General features: G+C 40.3%; 1 protein-coding gene across 9 annotated transcripts in view; it reads right to left on the bottom strand.

Moving 5' to 3' along the window:
• Positions 1 to 20,623, bottom strand: part of BMPER (BMP binding endothelial regulator) — a 159,241-nt gene that overhangs the window by 73,100 nt on the left and 65,518 nt on the right. For all 9 annotated transcript variants that reach the window (XM_027451419.3, XM_027451418.3, XM_038174729.2 and 6 more), the window contains 4 exons: positions 7,975 to 8,074; positions 3,955 to 4,064; positions 3,176 to 3,316; positions 703 to 807 (listed from right to left, as the gene is read on the bottom strand). In XM_027451419.3, the coding sequence (XP_027307220.1) occupies positions 703 to 807; positions 3,176 to 3,316; positions 3,955 to 4,064; positions 7,975 to 8,074 (456 nt within the window). The remainder of the gene's footprint in view (positions 1 to 702; positions 808 to 3,175; positions 3,317 to 3,954; positions 4,065 to 7,974; positions 8,075 to 20,623) is intronic.

Here is a 20,623-nt window from a genome sequence, read left to right on the forward strand (position 1 = left end):
TCTGCCCCTACATGAGGTGCTATTTAGAGCTCCCTCTTCTGAAAGCTTGGTCCATTAAAACAAAGTAATTTGTCAGTGATGGAAATCCAAGAAACAAAAGCTGACTTTAGCTCAAGGTTTCAAGTAATGCTAATTTTTGAAGCAATTAAGTTATAATTACACCACACTCTGGGTTCACTCCAGACTTTCAAATGAAAAATACTTAGGCTGCAATCTCAGAGGAAACTACATAGTTTGATTGAAATCATTTGCTTTGCTTTGCCTTGCCTAATTTACATGTCTAACCAAGTATCATGCCTCACATGCACTGAGAAAAGCAAGTGCAACAACCTCTTGTGGCTTCCCTTAAGAATCTGCATGCTCTTCATATATTAACATAGTCATCTCACCACTCTACAAAACTATTAAATATATCTGAAAGAGATGTTCCAGTGCGGATAACTTGGGACAGAGAAAGAGAAAGGAGGAGAAAAAGAGCATAGAGTTTGCAGAGCAAGGACAGAGGCAAAAAGCCCTTATTTATACTAGCAATAGCACACTTGGAAACCACCAGCCTAAATTAACATGCCAAAGGATCCCTCCTTTCCAATCTGCATGCTCCACTGCAATGCACACCCTTCTAAGAAACACTGGAAAAGATAATGGTGGTGGAAAAAAAAAAAAAAAAAGAGAGAGAAGAAAGCCGTTTTTTAAAAAACTCACTTGAGGACAGCTGCTGACTGGAATGCACTGCTTCTTGCGGCACTCTGTCTTGCCTTTCACACAAGCACAGATGGTGCAGTTCACAGAGGACCACATCTCTCCATCCTGCAAGAGGCAACATGGTATAGTATCAGCTGGGGTGGCAACAGGAAGCTATTTCAGTAATGTATCATTGCACAAGAAAGGATAGCTTTCCCTGTTGGCATTGTGTCATTGTTTAGTCTAAATTATTTTGAGGTGTCTAGCCACACCCAGTTATATTAAAGACAAAGATCAAATTCAGTGGGGTTTTGTTCACTTCAGCCTTCCAGGTCAAAAAATTAATTTTTCCAAAGCTAACCAAATCATATTTGCATTTTCCATCAGTGTCCTGATCATTTGCATTGTTTTCTCTCCAGTATGTGCCTGAGATGTGATCACACCTATCACAAATTTTCATTTAAGCTGACATAATTAGAAAAACCTGCTTCATTGGGTTGAGTGACATCTTTAAGATGTTGCACGTGAAAGCATTTGATTAAGATGTCGGCATATAGTGAATTTATTCCCAGATGCAGCATCATTTTGGCTTAGGGCGGGAATGGTTGAATAATGAATTCTAATTTCAATTACTTACAGCACTTTCACAGACACTTGATCTGCTAAACATCTGAAAATGTTTAGAAGAGATACAGTGCTGAACTCCTCAAAAGCATAGCAGGTAAGACAGTCTATGGCTCTTAAAGTATTAAGTGCAGAGCAAAATATGGTCTTATCCCCACTTGCTTGGGAAAGACTGCTTGTGGAATTGCCCTGGCTTGTTTCTACACAGTGTTGCATTTGCCAAGTGTGGTTCCTAAAACATTCTGTCTCACCCACTTACAGTCTTATGCTAGCCTGCGTAGAGCCAAAATGTGCATGTTTTCTGTTTACCGGCCTGCTGTGAAGGAAGGGTGAGGATAGACCTGACAGGAACAGAGAACAGGCAATCCAACCAGACAGCTGTGAACAATTATGTGCCCACCTCAACACCACATTCTGACCAGAGAGGAAAACAGACTATAACTGAAATGCCACGGAACCTAACTTATTCAGTTCAGCACGCAGTTAAAGGCTGTCTTTCCCCTATCCTTTGTGTCCCCACCATGCTAAGACTGCATGGTGTTTCAGAGGCAGCACACATTCTTGTGAACCTCTAATGACCACTTTACAAGCATCTGCTATGGTAACAGAATATATCACTACTAACTGCATGTAGCTGCCCTGATTTTTGTTTCACAGACATTTTTGGACTGGAAAGGACATAGCTCTAATCTAAAAGGAAAAATGCCCAGATTCTCAATGAACCTGTGCCCATTCTATCAGTATTAGACCATTAACTTCAAGAGAGCTACACTGGATTTACCTTTTTGTACATGAGGCCAGAAATGGATGTACTCACTCTATTTTTTCTTACTCTATATAGCGCTTAGTAATATAATAAAATCTTCACAAGAAGCAGAATATTTTATTTGGGTGCCTAAGAAGCTGGCATTTGTTCCTGAAGCACAATAGCACCAGTGTGAAGGTTCCAATCAGATTCAGTATATTCTCAGCATACAGTAAGTTCGCATGCAATTTCCAGAATAAACACTTCAGCTATGTACACAAAAGATGGAATAAATGGAAAGTAATTCTGGCTGAGCAAACCAAGTACTCATATGGGATTTAACATTTGATCTGATTCAAGGGTCTCTTAACTCACAGATGGCCCATAAGGTGACAGAATCTTTTTCTGACACAGCATTAAAAAAAAAAACTGCACCACTTGAAAAAACATACAGGGTCTCAGCAATGTGAGAAGTGTTTTGCAGGAAATCCCTTGTGATTTGGAAACACTGGGTGAGAGTGCAGTAGGTAACAGTTATTACATGGCTATCCCAATATGAGATGTCAGGGCTGCTGTCCTTAGCAGAGCTGTGAAATGTAGTAAATCTAGATGAGTAACTTTCAGCCAAGATGAACTTTGCATAGCTCCTGTTGCTCTGCTGTGGAAGAGAGAGACTTTGGCTCAGCAGATAGAGCCCATATACCACTCAAAAATACCTTAAAATATCTACACTCAAAAATATCAGCATTTGCTTGAGAAAGCAGAATATAACTCTCTCTTACTAAAAATGCATTACTTGTCAGTAATGCATTTTCAGTAAGAGATGTAAACAGCAGCTTGAATCTCCATGTACAGAGAGAGAGACACCACATCACATCAAGGAGGAACTAATCTTAACTGCTGTGTATCCACAAAATTTACAGAGACTCAGGAAAAAAAAAAAAAAAAAAAAAAAAGCAAATGGCAGATTTTGCTGTGCTTTGCTTCTGAGTTGTTGTATCATCAACCAGGCTGGTAAGGATTCTGCTACGAAGCAAGCCACAACACTAATTTACAGTAAATATGTTGTTATGTTGTAGAGATGTTACAATGCCATCTATTCTTGAGCCACACCTGAAACTTTACCTGGAATATTTTATTACCAAACTTGCACACTTTCTCTGCGTCAGGAAAGATATAGGAGATACATTCCTTGCAGCAATGGTCTTTGCTTTTATTGCATTCTCCAGGAAGTAAGCACCTCTTCTTACATATCACTGTTGAGTCCTGGGTAAGGACAAAAGTAAATCATGAAGTCACCATCAAGGTGTTTCTGTTCCTATTATCCTTACTATAACATTTCTGCTTGCTCAGTCATTGCATCCAACCAAGTTTGACCCAAAATGCCTTTGAACTGAACAGGTCAGTTCAGAGAAAATACAAATAATTTAATGGATTAAGGGAATCTTCCACAGTCTGTTAAACTAAAGTCCAGCTTGCACTCTGCTTGCATGCAAAATCTGAACTTTGTGACACTTTACATTTTCTGTGCGTAGGTGCAAAAATGCATATGATCACAGTCATGCTAGAGAAATTAAAATAATCACTGCCACTCAACAGTGATGTGTTAACTCACCATGTACTGAGTTAACTCCTCTTCCAGCATAATGCAAATTCAAAGAGGGGCACATAATCTGAGTAACTTCATTTTGCATCACACAGCCAGATATTATGTCTCAGCTGAGGTAGTCCGTAGCTTTCTGTACTTTCCTAGCAAAACTACAAGTGCTCTTCGGACCTAACTCTCAAGGACCACACAAGACGCCAAAGCAGAACAGTATCTAGGTTTACAGTTTCTCAACCCTACAAATTACTGCCAAGCTAGACAACCAGCAACACACAATACCAAAGCACTATGGACCTACCTTGCATGTACACATTGTGCAGTTGTCGTAAATAAATGAGGACCCATTATCATACACATTGCTGTGAAAGAGGCAGCTTCCAAATGGGAGGTCAAACACTTTCCTCTGTCCTGAATATAAATAAACAATAATAGAAACAGAATGTGGTTGAAAAGATGCCATATTGTCAACAAGCTTATTGTCACCAGACCAAATTCATCTGCAATGTGTCATCTGCTATGTGTTTCCATTTTGGTGTGAAAAAATATGTACTTTTAACAGTTCACTGTTCTTATAGCACACATTCATCTGTACAGATTTTACTGTGAGGGAATATAAATATGATTTATGGCATGTTTATATTGGAAAAATCTTTCTTCTCCTTCTCATCATAAAGCGCACAGTGCAGCTACACGAATAAAAAGTAAGCACTGCGAACTCTTAAGGTACACTTAAACTCATTTAAACAGTCCTTAACTTAATGTAGTAACTTATCAAATAAAGCAGCCTAAGCTGGTTTTAACATATCTATCTCAGGGGTTCACAGCAGCCAAACTAAACCAATTCACTGGTGCAAAAAATCATGTATTGCCCAGTCTCATTACAAAAGCTTGGTGTACCATGTTGTGACATAGTTGCAAGAAATACAGACATTTGCACAGTTTACAAGCAGAATGGGGCAGCACAAAATATTTATAATCCATAATCTATTAAAAAATTGGGCTACATGAGAGTGAAGCAAGGTTTGGAGCACTAAGGTTTGGAGGGAAGGCAGCATCAGTATCAAATCCTTCCTGAAGTCCTGAAGTCATAGAATTATAGAATGGTTTGGGTTGGAAAGGACCTTAAAACTCACCTAGTTCCAACTTCCCTGCCATGGGCAGGGATGCCACCTACTAAATCAGGTTGCCCAAAGTCCCATACAACCTGGCCTTGAATACCTCCAGAGAGGGCGCATCCACAGCTTCTGTGGGCAACCTCTGCCAGAGCTTCACCATCCCCATAGTAAAGAATTTCCTTCTTATATCTAATCTAAATTTACCCTCTTTTAGTTTAAAGCCATTACCCCTTGTCCTATCACCATACTCTCTGACAGAGTCTCTCCCCGTCTTTCCAGTACCTTTGAGTACCCTGCCCCTTTAGGTACTTGAAGACTACTGTAAGTTCTCCCTGGAGCCTTCTCCTGTCCAGGCTGAACAACCCCAACTCTCTCAGCCTGTCTTCATAGAAAAGGTTCTCCAGCCTCTTGATCATCTTCATGGCCCTCCCCTGGACTTGTTCTAATACTTCCACGTCCTTCTTGTGCTGTGGGCCCCAGAGCTGAATGTTGTACTCCAAGTGGGATCTCATAAAAGCAGAGAAGAGGAGGACAATCACCTCCCTCCACCTGCTGGCCACTCTTCTTTTGATACAGCCCAGGATATGGTTGGCTTTCTGGGCTGCAAGTGCACATTTCCAACTCATGTCAAGCTTCTCATCATCCAATACCTGCAAGTCCTTCTCCCTAGGGCTGCTTTTAATCCATTCTCTGCCCAACCTCTGTATGTGCTTGGGATTGCCTCAACCCAGATGCAGGACCTTGCACTTGGCTTCAATTCTGCAAGCACTTTGAAATCAAAGTTGCAGAACATTCTGTGGTTCTACAAGTTTCTCCTGTTCCTCAGCTTCTTTCCAAATAAGTTACTTTAAATAAGTGACCATTATGATACATAAGCATGAGCTCTTTACAAAAACTGTACAAAATCACTTTACTTATCTTTCTGTGTTTGAATACCTTCCTCTGTTTAGTTCTGGTGCAAGCTAACTAGTAAGTTCTTTTACAAGTGCCTGCCAGTCTCCCAGCTTATCATTTCTGAGGTCTGATGTTAAATAGGCATCAGTTTCAAGGTAGTGAATGGGCACTGTAAGTACATACAAGTCACTAAGTACTATACTAGGCCAATAGTTTAGCTCTCAAACCGCCAAGTCTTGGCAGCTGGGATCACTAAAATTTGTCCCTGTGTTTCAATTTGTAATCCCTTCCTTTTTCAATGTCTTGATAAAAGTAGAACAGCTTAAAAGAAAAGGCTTCCAGTTCCCTCCAAGAAATAAGAGAACAGAAGAATAAGCACACAGCAAAATCCATTGGATTACCCTTGAGATTTTACAAATCTTAATGTGAAAATGACTATTAAAGAAAAAGTCAAGAAATAATTGCTGTTGTTCAATTAGACACAATATAAACATATCTTGGTTGTAAATTCTTTACCATGGACTAATCTGCGCTTGTACAACCAACCTTCTTTTTAGTGATCGTGCATTCTTTTGCAAAGGCTTAATTTTTCTTTTAGGACTAACACATGAAATCAGTTGAGGATGCTTAGTAGCCCTAAAAGGAACTGTTCCACATCCATGCACCACTTATAGGCAAATCTGAGCCATACCCCCATCTGTAACAACAATTCTGGTGTTTTATGTGGGGTGAAGACTTCCATCAAATAATTTCGATCACCAAGAGAACAAAAGTCCATCTCTCTCTCACACTGTCTTGCCATGCCTTACAAACCACCCAAAGCAATTTTGGGTGGCCAACCAAGTTCAAATAGTTGGTAAAAAAAAAACAATGACAAAGGACCTACCCCTTAAAAAGATGTGGTGGTGCAGATATTGGCTTAATGGTCAGCTTTGCTGGCTCATAACCACTAGCTAAACTAATAATTCAAGTCCCAGTGGAGTCAACGACATTTTTCTAAGCTATATATGCTGAGTATCAGGAATTCAATTGCAGGGAGGTCCTCCACATGATACTTTAAAAACCATGCCTCAGCATCCATGAAAACGTTTCTCCTTCCCTACTGCTGTGACATTTGCTATGCATCCTTCGGCTCTACCTTGGCTCCAGAACTTTCAACACTTCACTGTGAATAGACATTATCTATTCACAGGTATCTGACATGCTTCAGAGTGATGACTGCATAAAATGGAAAGAATTATTATTAGTGAATTCATTTATAGATATTTCTAAGTGAGGGAAAAAAATCTGTAGAAAAATTCCCATGAAGCAGTCAAAAATCAAAGCTGGCTTATGAATGCTCAGATCAGAAAGGTTTGTTTCAAGCAGTCGAAAATGTTAGGTATTCTGAGAAACTGGAACTCTCTGTGGCTCACTGTCTTCAAAGCCAGAGCTCCCTGTACCCTTAATCCAGACCCAGAAACAGACTTCAGATGGTAGCGAGTATATAGCCAAAATGACAAAACGTATCTGTTGAAGAACAGGGAATTATCAATTCTAAAAATCTACAAAAATAAAAAACACTTATAACCTCAAATGCCAAATTAAACCTAATTTATGTGGTAAAATGTAAGTGATCCTTGTTTATGAACTAGAGGGTCACATGCTGAGGAATGTTAACCTGTGGAAATGATGCAAGCAAAACAAGGACTCTCAGAAGTCACTGCACTTACTGGCATGACTTGGAAGAACCAGCCCTGCTCAGAGATCTCTGACTTACTCTTTTGAAATGTGTTGGAAAGATGTAATTGAAAATACTCTGGCTGAAACTGTGATTCCACCTTAAGAAGGCAACAGTGAGGTAGGCTTAGGTCCCTGGCCCCTCTGACAACAACTTCTAAGAATGCAACTCCAACATAGAAGTTTCCTTTGACCTGCATTTCCTCAAAACCAAGAATGCAAATGCACATTCAAATAAAAATCTGACAGGGTGAGGCCTTTTCTTTTGTGGCGAATTCCAATGAAACACTTCCTCCGGCTTCAACCTCCTTCAAAAGCATGTGTAATGAAGGTGGGAAATATCTCTATGTTGTCTCTGTAAGTAAGCCAACTGGCCTGTGCTCAAATGGTCTTCTACAGCTGCTTGCTACCATCCATCACAACCCTACACACAAACCCTGAGTACCTCTTTAAAACTTTAAATTAGACACTGCACTGAGCAAAACTGTTTATTTCACCTCTCAGGATTTACCAGTATTGTGAAATATAAGATATGCTGTGCAGAAATAAATTACAGTAGTTACAAAATTCCCAAGAAGGCAAACACTCACCTAAGCATTTGGGGCAACACTGTCCGGCAGGAATGTGACTGAGGTGCTGGGGACATGAGAGAATGGGGCAGACTTCCTGGATGCATTGTGTCCTGCCACCCTGAAAGAAAACAGGCTCAGTTAGAGAAAAAAAAATAAATTATATGAAGTAGACATGCACACACCCACACAGACTGGTAACAAGGCTCAAAAAGCCTTAGCCAAAGCAGTTTTGCCAATAGAAATTTCTTCATGCATCAGGCATATGCAAGACTTGTATAACTGTCTTTCAACACTTTTTATATTGTGTGCAGAGCCCTTGGATTATTCATATTTTTTCATTCTCTCAAGCAAGCAAAGCAATAGTTGAAAAGAGGTATCTATCTTATTTCTTGGTGTGGATATGAAAAAAAAATAAATAGGGAGAATAAAATCAATATCTGTGAACCTTTCCTGATGCTCAAGGAAGTTATTGAGCAATTTTTTACAGTGCTCTTCACCTCCCATGCCATGCCCTTCTAGGCTAGTCTGGAACAGGGATTAAGTGCTGAAGCAAGATGAGAGCAGGTGTGCTCTATGACCACTGTGTCTATGACCTCAGAAGCCAAATAAGCCAAAATCATTTAAGAATGCACATTTTTGTTAGCCTCCCAATCCAACTTTGCAAACCCAGAAGGTCTGCTTTCTTCAGAGGACTGAAAATCAAGAGAGTATATGAAATTTTCAGAATCAATGTGAAAAAACAAACAACAACAACAAAAACAGGACTGGATATGTCTTCATGAAGCAATAAATATCAAGGAAAAGAGAAAGGCAAAAAGGACAGCAAAGACAAAAGCACAGACTGTATGTATAGGATTAACTGCAGTTAGGGAAAAGAGATCTTTGTTCTCATTCTGCCCTGTTGCATGAATATTTCACCGTGCTTACAGAATACTGCATTTAACTCTGGACCTTCTACCAAAATGTGCTCCATATGCTCTTGTGAGATGTCCACATTGTTATACTTTAACAATCAGCCCACTTTTGCCTTAGCAAGGGAAGGCAGTCCTTTTCATCTAACTACCTTGCCTCATTTACCACTCAGAGCTGCACTCATCCAAACAATAAGCTTTGTGTTAGTGGATGCTGCAATGGAAGGCTTATGAACAGTCTCCTCCCACGTACATGCTGGATGCCTCTAGAGGCTCCCTGGGGAAAGATGGAAAAAAACGTTCATTTTGAAGCGCTCTGTGCCTGAAATCATGATATGCCATTCCACTCCTAATAGCCTCACTGAATCATGTAAAAGCTTTTACATATGGGCAGACCCACATATATACTATTATACAGAAAATAACATACTGACTGTACCCCCATTCTGTAACACATTTTCAGGCACTGGAGTCTACCTGTCCCATGGGGCTACCAAAGCATCCTGAATGCACATGGCTAAGCACTGCTCGTAATTCTCACACTGCAGCATGCAGGAACACAGAGGTTATTGTAGACTGAAATGACTGCTCTAAATTAAGGGTCAGACCAGAAATGTGACAAAATGAAATGAATTCCTCACTGATGTTCCTTATGATGCTCTGGGAATAGCTGTGTGACAAGAGACACAGGTGCAGAATGAGAGAATAAATATCAAAGAAGGTCTCTCCTGTCATTCTGCCCAGGGAAAAAAGCCAATAGAAGATAAAGTTCAAACTTTTATCACAAAATTCAGTGAATGGCAAAGGAGGGCACAGAGGCCTCAGCCAGCCTGGTGACAGGCTCAAGGATACAACCACAGAAGACAAAGCAATGCTCCAACACATGGTGATCGCAGATCCTCTCTTGCAACCTTGCTGCTGTATTTGACAGTCACATATCCTATACCTCTACATAACTGTTCCGGACTCTTGCTTCTCTGAAGGACTGAATCAAAGTTCAGCCTTAGCACAAATCAAGACATTGCCTTCACAGCCTGCTGCACAGATTATTTTTATTATATACCTATATACAAAATGCCCTAGATAACCAGTGAATTAAAAATATGATTTTTTTTTCCATTTCTGACTTTTATTTACAGCTCCTTTATGCTATCCTTTGCACAAGTGCCTTCTATGCACTTTTGCCTAAGTCTAGTTGCATCTCTATTTTTACTCCACTGTTACACCTGAATCCAGTTGTAATGCTGCTAGAATTTTAATAGCAAAACTGCTTTCTAGCTCTCTGCTATCCTAAATAGGCTCTTCCAAGTTCAAAAATCATCACAGGGTACATGTTCAAAAAGAGTCTGAAACAAAACAGCCTGTTTCACTTAAAGAAAGAATAATTCTACTTGCCCTACAAAGCTTAGAGAGATAGCTCACTGACACACAACACTATGAGGAAATGTCAAAACTGACACAATGCTTCTAAGAAAATAGTTTGATAGAAATATATAACTTCAGTTATCACAATTCAAAACCCACAAAGTATTCAGAATGCTAGCTTTCAAAGCAGGATTACGTAATGTTGCCTGTGCACTACATTGCACAAAGTAGAGCCACGTAGAAAACACAGTATAACAGAAGTTCAAGAAAAATGCAAGGGAAAAAAAATAACTCCTGAGAGGTAAAAGATTGACCCTGGATGACCTAAACCAGACTGGGAACTGTGTAGTAAACACCTTGCATCCTCCAACTCTCAGTTATGTCTACAGCTTTTAGCTCACATTTCCCTGCTAAGTGTAACATCTCCCAGACAGCCAGAATATTTCAGGCCTGAAGCAACACCTTCCAGTAAAACCAAACCTGAAATGGAAGCCATTGCAGACCAATAAAGTACAGGTGACATCTGCTTTTTGTGAGATGTGCTTTTCAAGAGCTAGACAAATCAATTCTTGAGTGGTAGTTGGATGAAGCCTCAATCAAGGGATGATGCTGCAGCCCACAGTCCTCTGGAGACAACAGATTTCCTAAGAAATCTGCAGTCTTCAGTGAAAAGGTTCACTCTCCAAGGTGGAACCACTATAACCCCTGCTGCCATTTCATATCTGCGAAACAAAGAAAGATGATCCCTGGAATCAGCTTGGAGGGCAGCATGGGCTGAAGTATTGTCTTGCCTCAGCAGCTTTCTCACAGACATTGGATAGAGGGAAAAATGGACCAGCACTTTGTAATTCTCCCAACAGAGACCCCTTTGAGAGAGACAACTGCCTTAGTCTTTCCTAAAAAAAAAAGAAGTGACCACCACTTTGGACAACAATCTTAATTTCAGGTAGTCCTGTGAAGAGCCAGGAATTGACATGAATGATCCTTGTGCCTTCCACTTCAGTGGGTGCCTTCCACTTCAAGATATTCTGTTCTGTTAGCAGAGCTGCCCTTCAGATTTTGAAAGCACTCAAAATATCAGGAGGACAGAGGCATTCTCATGACAGAGGTCATACCGGTTTGTTTGCTACTGATAACAAGCATGTCTAAACTTAATAATATTTTATATAAATGTTATTTGATATTAAATGATGACTTTAGTATTATCAAGAGCCATGTTTCTTGTGGGTATATAATTTTCCATTTCATTTTCAGGCTTTATATCTGTGTAGCAGTGAAGCTATAAATCATCTGAAAAAGGTTCCTCCCTAGTTTTGCCCTGTCTTTACCTTGTGCTTGAAAGACTCTGCAAATATTCCAACAGAAGGAAAATTTCCATTGATTTTGCAGAAGACTGTGTCTATGTCCTGGCACTAGGATTCAACCCAAAGCAGATTGTAAAACATTTATACTTCACTGTCATTTTAGAACTGTAAATGGTTTCACCTGCCACCAGTGAGGCTATCCTTAAAAAATAAAAGAAATAATTTATAAAGAAATACCAAAATTATATTTCTTTCAAATTCAAGACACATATACCAGATATTTAAAGCAAGGTCAGATGCCTCAACAAGGGCTGGCATAAGAACTAAGGCAGATGTTCAAGGTATTCAAGATATTCAGCTTTGAATAAAGATTTTATTCCACCACATGAAAAATAACTTTGGAAGTTCAGTAGAGTCAGCACTGAGCACATCTGCCCCATGCCATTGGAAAAAGAAGCCAAATAAACACACAATTCGATGACTGCCTTCAACCATTCCACCACTGTGTGTGTGTCACTATAGCCACCATGAATAGCCACCTTAAGAGACACTATCATTTTTGTGACATCCGTGGCATTAAAGCAATGAATAGAAATCTGCTGATAAAGAGATAGGTATATGGTTTGAGATCCAGATAATGAATTAGCATTACCATTCTGGTAAAAAAAAAAAAACAAAACAAACAAACAAAAAAAACCAGTAGTCCTGGTTGTTGATGCATATAAACCCTCCTACTTGAATTGGATAATGTATTGGCTTGCATACAGTCCATACATATACTACAGACAGGACCTCTGTCTGACATATTAACTACTGTGTGATAACAAAGACTTCCACTACCTCTCAAATGTACACTAAATACATGAAGCAGGTCAGCAACATGTATAATGCAAATGTCTTCAAAATGCCCCTGGAATTACACACTTGTGAACCCCTGCCTTGGGTTTACAATCAGGTCTACAGCCCCTGATGTGTCGCGTTGGTAGCCTTCAGGCACAGAAGTGAGAGGAGTGTAGCTTTTTTTTGGAAATGAAATAAGTGTTGTCACCCAAACCAAATGATACTGCTGTTCTTATAAGAGCACTGGTGCAGTGAGTGGTGGACAGCCTCTGGGAGCACCCACATCCTTACACAGTGCTTGAGGGTCCCTGCAACAGCCATATTGTGCACAGCGGCAATTTCCTGGAAAGGTCACTGGAGGGGGAAACTATTTTGGAAATGCACAAAGTAGCAAAACAGTTCTTAGCACAGCACAAAAGCAAATGACACATCAATCAGTCCAACAAACAGACAGACGGACAAGCCAGAGCTTCCCACATCCCTGCAGCTTGATATGTTGTCTAGACAAGGATTTTAAAAATACCTTTTTAGAAAGTGTTGGATAAAATTCAGGATAGGGAGATCTTGACCTTCATTTCAGAACAAAAGGTATTTATACTGCCTTGTGTGTGCTAGATTTTAAAACTGGATCTAGATGTTAAAATCCTATTTTCTGTGGCATCATTGCTATAGGAAGGCTTTAGAAAATGGTTCTAGTGACAGTCTAAAGCAGTGTTCTAAGAACGGCATGTGCAGCAAGTGCTCTAAAGAGCTTTTTCCTTTTAGTACCAGAGATCATACACCAGAGTGTTGAAATATTAAATATTTCCTTAAATTACATAATTAGCTAAAATCCATACAGATTAGAAATGGCAAGATGAAAGATTCCTATGAATAAATTGTTAGGACAAATTATTGTACAAAGTAAAAGCACAATTCCTAAACTACCATCACTGCCTGGTTTCTCTGAATCTGATGCAAGAACATTCCTCAACTTAGCCAAGAGAAGCCTAGAGTACTCCATGGATTTCTACCGCCTCTCCCTTTACGTGCAGCCTTATGATACAAGCAGTTAGATGTACTGCCTGTGGCATCATAAGCTGTATTAATTATAAAGTTCAATTAGTTGTCTCCAACTAATTTAAACTCAGGTCCCCAAACTCCAAATGAATTACAAGTGCCACAAAGTTGCACTTTGTATGCGAAGTGTCACATAGTTGCAACATCTTGACCTAAAACCTGGAACTGAAAAGCTTTCCTCTTTTGGAAATGAATGTGCATGTGGTTGTATCCAGCTGCTAAGGAATTATCTAAATTATCCATTAGTAAGTAATTTAGGGCAGGATGAAGCCTCTAAAATACTGTCATGCTTTCCATCAACCAAATACCATATGTACAAAGTGACTTGTGTAAGTGCCAAGCCAATCCAGTCTTGCTATCTACTTCAGAGACATTTCCTGGGATTGCTTAGACAAATAAAATTTAAAAAAATCTTTTTCAGAGGGAAGCGGTGTGCTGCGTTTGTTTGCAAACACAAATTTGATATATCATAGCATCCTCTTACAGGGTGAAGTATGCTGTCCTGGGGTACAGCTCTTCACTTTGAAATCTGGCTTACAAGTTTCAAAGCACAATTTGCACTGACCCTTCCTGTCTAAGGAAGTGGAGGACCAGGGTGTCTACTGCCTTGGGTGAAACGGGAACATTCTGGAGAATGATATCTTGGTTTGCACAGTAGCTTTCTTTAAGCATACACAGGCAGAGACATGGCTAGTAAGATTTCACAGTTCCTGGAACTGCTCAAGGGCTCCTTGGGAAGAGTCCCTCAGCACCCTGCTCTCAGCCTGGGGACTCAGCACAACCAGCACTCGGTCATATTTCTCCAGTCTAATAGTGCTGTGAAGAAGTGTTTCTGGGATTAAATTGCATCTGGCTTCACAATCTGGCTGAAATCAAATCCCTCACTGACCCAACAACATCACTGCAGAGCCTAGCAGCTGAGCATCCAGCAGCCCTCTCCCCTCCGGGGTTTAAACATTGAGGGGTTTTGGCTCTGTTTAAAGTAATGTTGGAAATAACCCCTCTTCACTTGGAAGCCTTGAAAGGTTTAATCATGGTTTGTACTTTTCCCCTTTCAGCCTGATTTCCAAAGGAAAGAAAGTTTATGCAGACACAAACCGGGCACACCTGTAGCTTGTGAACCCTGATCAGCTCCAACCACAAACTCCTCTGGAAAATGTACATAGAAATAAAGCAGCAAAAATCTGAAAGACATTAAAATCTCAAAGACATTAAACTCCTAAAAGTTTTGTTATAAACAGATAGCTGCAGAGAGTACAGAACACCCAGTTTATTTCCAGAAATGACACAAAAAAGCACTCCATATTGCTAGGTCGCAGCTGTCCATCCAGACAGCATCTCTCAGACCCGATGCCTTTTGCTTGGTCCTCATGTCATGAAAATCGGAGAAATCACAGAATGACAGAACGGCTTGGGATGGAAGGGACCTTAAAGACCATTTAATTCCAACCCCCCTGCCATGGGCAGGGGCACCTCCCAGTAGACCAGGTTGCCCAAAGCCCCATCCAGCCTGGACTTGAACACTTCCAGCATGGGGCATCCACAGCTTCTCTGGGCAGCCTGTTCCTGTGCCTCACCGCCCTCTGAGTGAAGACATACTGGAGGAGACTTCAGGTTATTGCAATTGGGGCAGACAGAGGAGAAGGGGCTACACATCAACAGACAGAGCTTTGTTACTTCTGCTCCTAGAAAAACATCTCAATTTCTAGGTTAATAGGGGCAATGGGACATAAGGCGGGTCTGTGTCCCACACCTCTTGCACCGTTCCCATGAGGTGAGACATTTTTCTTCCTTACTTTCCTCTTTTTTCTCCAGTACCTCCTTAGATTCATTATACCTGTGTTCCAGGCTGGCCTGCAACTACCCCAAGCTCTGGACTCTTCCAGCTGGAACCCATACACTCACTCTGCTTAGGGATCTGTTTTTCTATTGATCCTTCTCCTCAACAGTTCAGCAGTCTTTTTCCAGGGGTAGGTCTGTTTATCTCAGCGAATCTGTCTTGCAAGCTGAAATGCTGTGTCCCACAAATTATTCTGTCTTTTATTAGGTACTCTTTAATGTCTCTACAGTTACATGCAGAAGCCAGAGCTTTCAACTCTGTAATATAAATGCCTATTCCTTCTTTTGCTAGTTGATAGTGAGTTAATAAAAAATCAACTCACTATCTCTCTACAGCTCAGAGATATCTGGATTGACAGTGCACCTCAAATACTTTTGTATTTGATGTTTAGTTATCCCAGGCATTACTCCAAGCAACAGTTATAACTTACTTCTCAGAACTTGTTTCCCAGTGAGCACCTAAAAAGTTATCAAACCTTTTCTCAACTCTTCCCACAATGCTTAGTGCTACACAGCAGGTCAGTGTTTGCTTCCAGCACTGAAATGATCTGCCTTTCCTGCAGGTCTCATTAAGCTGATAGCTGTCACTGCATCTTATATATCCCATGCTGGGTAGTAGTATCAAAAGGCTTCAGACCTGTGAAGTTGAAACCAGCTTTTCATTTATAGAGTGACTTAATATAAATGCCACAACCACAGGTACCACTTCACACACTCTCCTAGCACGTCTTGGTGTTTCTTGTGGACCATACATCTTTCCACAGGCTGTACTTCATCCTTTAAACTCCCTCCCAGCTGCTGCATAGGACACATTCAAACAGTGCAGTTATCTCTCTGAATGCTGCTAGAGAAAATGGGGGCTAGGGATGCTGTACCACACAACACTCCCTACAGCAGCATGCCTTTCTATAGTGCAGGAAGTTAAATGAGCACACACTTGCTGCAGGAGGTGGATTTTAAGGTGCAATGTAGGCAAGGACTGAACCAAAGACAATAAAAATCAGTAGGAGTCTTCCAATGTTTTTCAGTCCTTTTCAGATGACAGCATTTGGCATGGGGAAACGCTGAAAAATGAGTCAAGATAACAACTTCAGCAGGAATAGGACAGGGGTGCAGGGCCTTGATGCAGAAAGGGGCAGAGCTGTGCAGCACCTTGGGGGCAGAGAGCAGCAGCTTTGTGGGGACAGCAGAAGGGAACCAAAGAAACAATTCTGGCATGCCACTGCAGGAGAGAGTTCAGCTATTTGTGTTTAATTTGGCTGTTACACCAGAGGTCTCCAGTGAATATGGAAGCTTTGCTGTGAGCCATGTGATTATTTATTTTCTGAAAATAACTGTTTCTATGAAAAATTGCAATAAAACATTATACTGGAAACTGTGGCCAGAAAACCTATTAAAACCCACTAACAAGCTTCTTCAGCTTCTTCACCTCCCATCACAGATAATAAGAAAGTTAAGGTTAAATCCAAGGGACTTTCCTAACTTCAGTTATTAGAAGCAGAGCAGTAGCACTGTAAACCAGGTCCTGGCTTCTTGCAGCCATGACTTTTCCCCTGAATCAGCTGGAGGCTGCTTTGTTTTCATTGGCATCAAGAACACATGAAGCACAGTCCAGTGGGCGTGCAGTTGTGTATACACCATTTCTGTATTTGCATAATGTTTCAAAGTCCTAACCCGATGCTTGCAAAATGATATTCACTGCCACAGTGTATTTAAATAAATAGCACTTGCTGTTCCTAAGATGAATTTGCACAAAGGTTTTCCTTTGTTTTGTGTGTGTGCAGCATAAGCTTCATGATACTGCCTTATAAGCTGTTCTTGCTATGTCCTACAGAAAACGGTGCCGCTGTAAGCCCCACACTTTGGCAGCTATGACTACTACTGTCAGCCCCCACTTCCAATTCCCACATTTCAGCACAGCACTGGCCTCGACTCTGAGAACAGCTTTTCCTTCAACACAATCTGTTTGCAGAGATACTCGGTTATTAAATCCCTCCAGCGTCCTGTGCGTGTTCCTTGCACACACTGAATACTAGTACCATTGTGGTCCTGAGAAAGGTGACAATTCTGACTCTCACTTCATCATCATTCTTTAAAATACTTGGTCACTAAAAGAAACTCTACAGATGTATCCACACAGCTTTGCCTTAGAGCATTAGTTTTAAATAATTCACCTTCAGTTATCTGCAGAACCAAGTTGCAAGTTTAGAGTGAATTACATCTCAAAATGTCCAAGTTTTGACATCTGACATTTTGACACAAATGAAAGCTTTATTTTTAGCAGCGTGGATACTTCCTTGTAGACAATATGAAGTTCATTTTGCTACATGGCTTGAAGATTCATTTTTGGAGGTTCAAAAAGTCTAAATAAGGTCATGAATAAAACCAACCAGGGATGTTCTTGAAAGAGGAAAAAAGTGCACAATTCAGAAGAATGTGCCTACACTCCTGAATTTGGTAATGTTGTTACTAGGTCAAAAACTACCAGAATAACCCACAGCAAGTCCCTGCTCCATTCACAAGCAAAGAGAACAAATGTCCTTCAGTGATTCAGGGCAATGAGTTACTGAAGAGACTGAAATTTAATCCTTTGCTTGCTGTTTCTACAATTTATGGATGCCCTTGCGTGAAGGTTTGATGATAAAGGACACTGATAGCTGTAGGACATCCATGGTAAAATAAATCACACCATTGTAGTAATAGTAAGGACACTACTTCTGGCATTTTAGAAGACCTTTATACATGCACGTACACTCCTTAAATGTTGTGCTCCATGTGTATTGCTGAGGTAACTTCAGGAAATATAGAATTACATATGCACTGCTTCCTTAATGCATCCATCAAAGCTTTTTATTACCACGAGATCCTGTTTGTCCCAAGCACTTAGCAAAGAGAGTTGAAAATTATACTTTAAAGTGTTACACAGACCAGAAGGAGAAAGTGCTAAACCGCAGCTCATTCAGAGGATTTCTTGGAAATTAATTTCAGGAAAACTATGCCACCTTTATGTAACCTGTGGGTTATGAAACAGTGAAACAGTCACAGGAATAGCTTCAGTCTACCTGAGGTAGTGTGGGATTAGACTTATCATAGGTCAGTGAGACTCATCTATTTTAACATTAATATCACAATGCACCAATTTCCACCAATGGTGAACATGTACTAAACTAGAGATGTTCCTCTACAGAGGCATGGCTTGGCTTTACTCCAGCACGATTAAGGCAAAAGAAAACATTTTAGTCTGAAACCCAAGCCTGAGCAAGGTGTGCTGAGGAATCTGCAGGTCTCCAAGAACAGCCTTGGGAAGCACTTTAATTAGGAACTATTTACAAGTCACAGCTCTTCTACCCCTTCCTCCAGGGGTAATGATTTACAGAAACATCTGCAGCAAATCCTGACATTTACCAGTCCTGTCTAGCAAAACTGGTAGGGGAATCACAGTTCTTCCTTCCTTCCTAGCTTGCAAACCATATGCACATGCACAGGGAGTGTGGATGAAACCCTACGTCCCCTCTTCTTTTACGTCTCTGCATGGACCATGACATAAACTCAGGTCTCCCCTGTCTTCTCTTCCAATTTTTTCCCAATAAAGTTCATATCCAGCTACTGTTAGTTTATGGGTGGGATCCTGTTGCTAATTACTGACTTCTCATTGGCAGCAATGCATCTGTAAAAGGCTGATGCCCAGATCTATAAAGAACATAGCTTCCTCAGGGACAGCTTAGGCATGATGTAGAACCTGCATAAATATGGGTTTAACCAATTAGGCATCTAGCACTCCAGGGCTGGCTGTATTTTGGCCAGGCCATTTCTCACACCTGCCTAAAGGTCTGCTGCTCTTCTTGCTCTGGATCAGCACCAGTACAACAAGCCAAGCAGCTTGGCACTTTTCTCTGAGCTAAGCTCATGTGACATTCACAGGCTGGATAGTCTCATATCTAACCACTTTGCAAGGCTGTGCAGAGTATGTTCAGGGCACAGCACAATAACCATGGCCAACCTCATTGCAAAACGCTGTCAGAGGAGTTGGAAATGTACTTATGTACCTTTCCAGTAACATCAACTAACTACATCACTTCAGGATAGAGACTCAACTTGAGGCACTCCATGATCATCTTGATAAAGCAATACCACCAAGCAGTCAAAAATGAAAAGATTTGTCCCAAACCATTAGGTTTTACAGAAAGAAGGATTATGTTTCTGGAGCCTAATGAAAAGGATGCACACCCAAAAGGAAGAGCTTTTTTTTTTTTTTTTTTTTTTAATATCGTGGGACTTCTCACACAGGAAGGTATTTCTGCATTTTGCATTTCAGAAAGCACATTGCATTAAGACTAAGAATGGGGAGTCACACCACGTGCAATTGCAAATACAAATTACAACATTTATACTTGGCTTACTGCCCCATCATCAAAGGTCATCAGTAATCCTAACAGATAATAAGTAAATAAAATTTGGTTGAGTTTGCAAGTGCAGGTCTCTCCTTAGCCATGTTATGTCTCCTTTTTACTTGTCTGATGATGAAAAATGATCTTACAATCAAAGTAACGTGGTTCACTGAAGATTCCCATAGGAAACAGAATCATACATTTTTATGCATAGGATTTGTTGAACTACTGTAAAGAAGTAAATTAACAGACAAAGACATTTCAAAAAAAATGTCTATTATTTACACAGTAATTCTTATCCACAGGCTGAGAACTTTGACAATTTAGTTCTCCAAACATTCTTCCTTCAATTTCCTTGGCTCTCCTCTTTTTAGCATGCTCCTGAGATTACAAACCACAACTCTCCTCAGCAAGTTTTCAGCATTTGCAATGCTCTCAGCTGCATACAATTCCAGTTACTAACTTTCATTCTATTCATGCTGGCCTTTCAGGGAGTTTTTTTGATAATATGAAATATTTTTAAAACAGAGAATAGCTAAAGGCTCCAACCTCCTATTATAAGTTAACACTAATGGAAGCTATACTTTTCAAAATGATACAGTATTTTTTATTATTTAAAAAGCAGACCCATCATATAAAACAGCTGCCATGTTTATTTAGATAAGTGCTCCTCTGCTCTTATAAGTGGAGGCTGATGACAGACGTGTTTTTAAGGCAAAAATATTAACTCTAGAAATGTCAGCATCTGCTTCTTTTCAGCCCAGCCTTACGGATTCACACATCATTTTTCATCCATAAGGAGAATTTCTTTTTTTCTTATAGAGAATCTAAAAACAAGGGTGTAAATTACTGATCCTGAGACCTGACAGTTTTATTAGCATGTCACTGGTGATACACGTGTTAGGTCTGATTAGACATACAAAGCCGCTGGTTTCCATGGCCTGTTCCTCATGGGATGAGG

This window comes from Anas platyrhynchos, chromosome 2 (genome assembly GCF_047663525.1).
Source record: "Anas platyrhynchos isolate ZD024472 breed Pekin duck chromosome 2, IASCAAS_PekinDuck_T2T, whole genome shotgun sequence".
Lineage (NCBI taxonomy): Eukaryota > Metazoa > Chordata > Aves > Anseriformes > Anatidae > Anas > Anas platyrhynchos.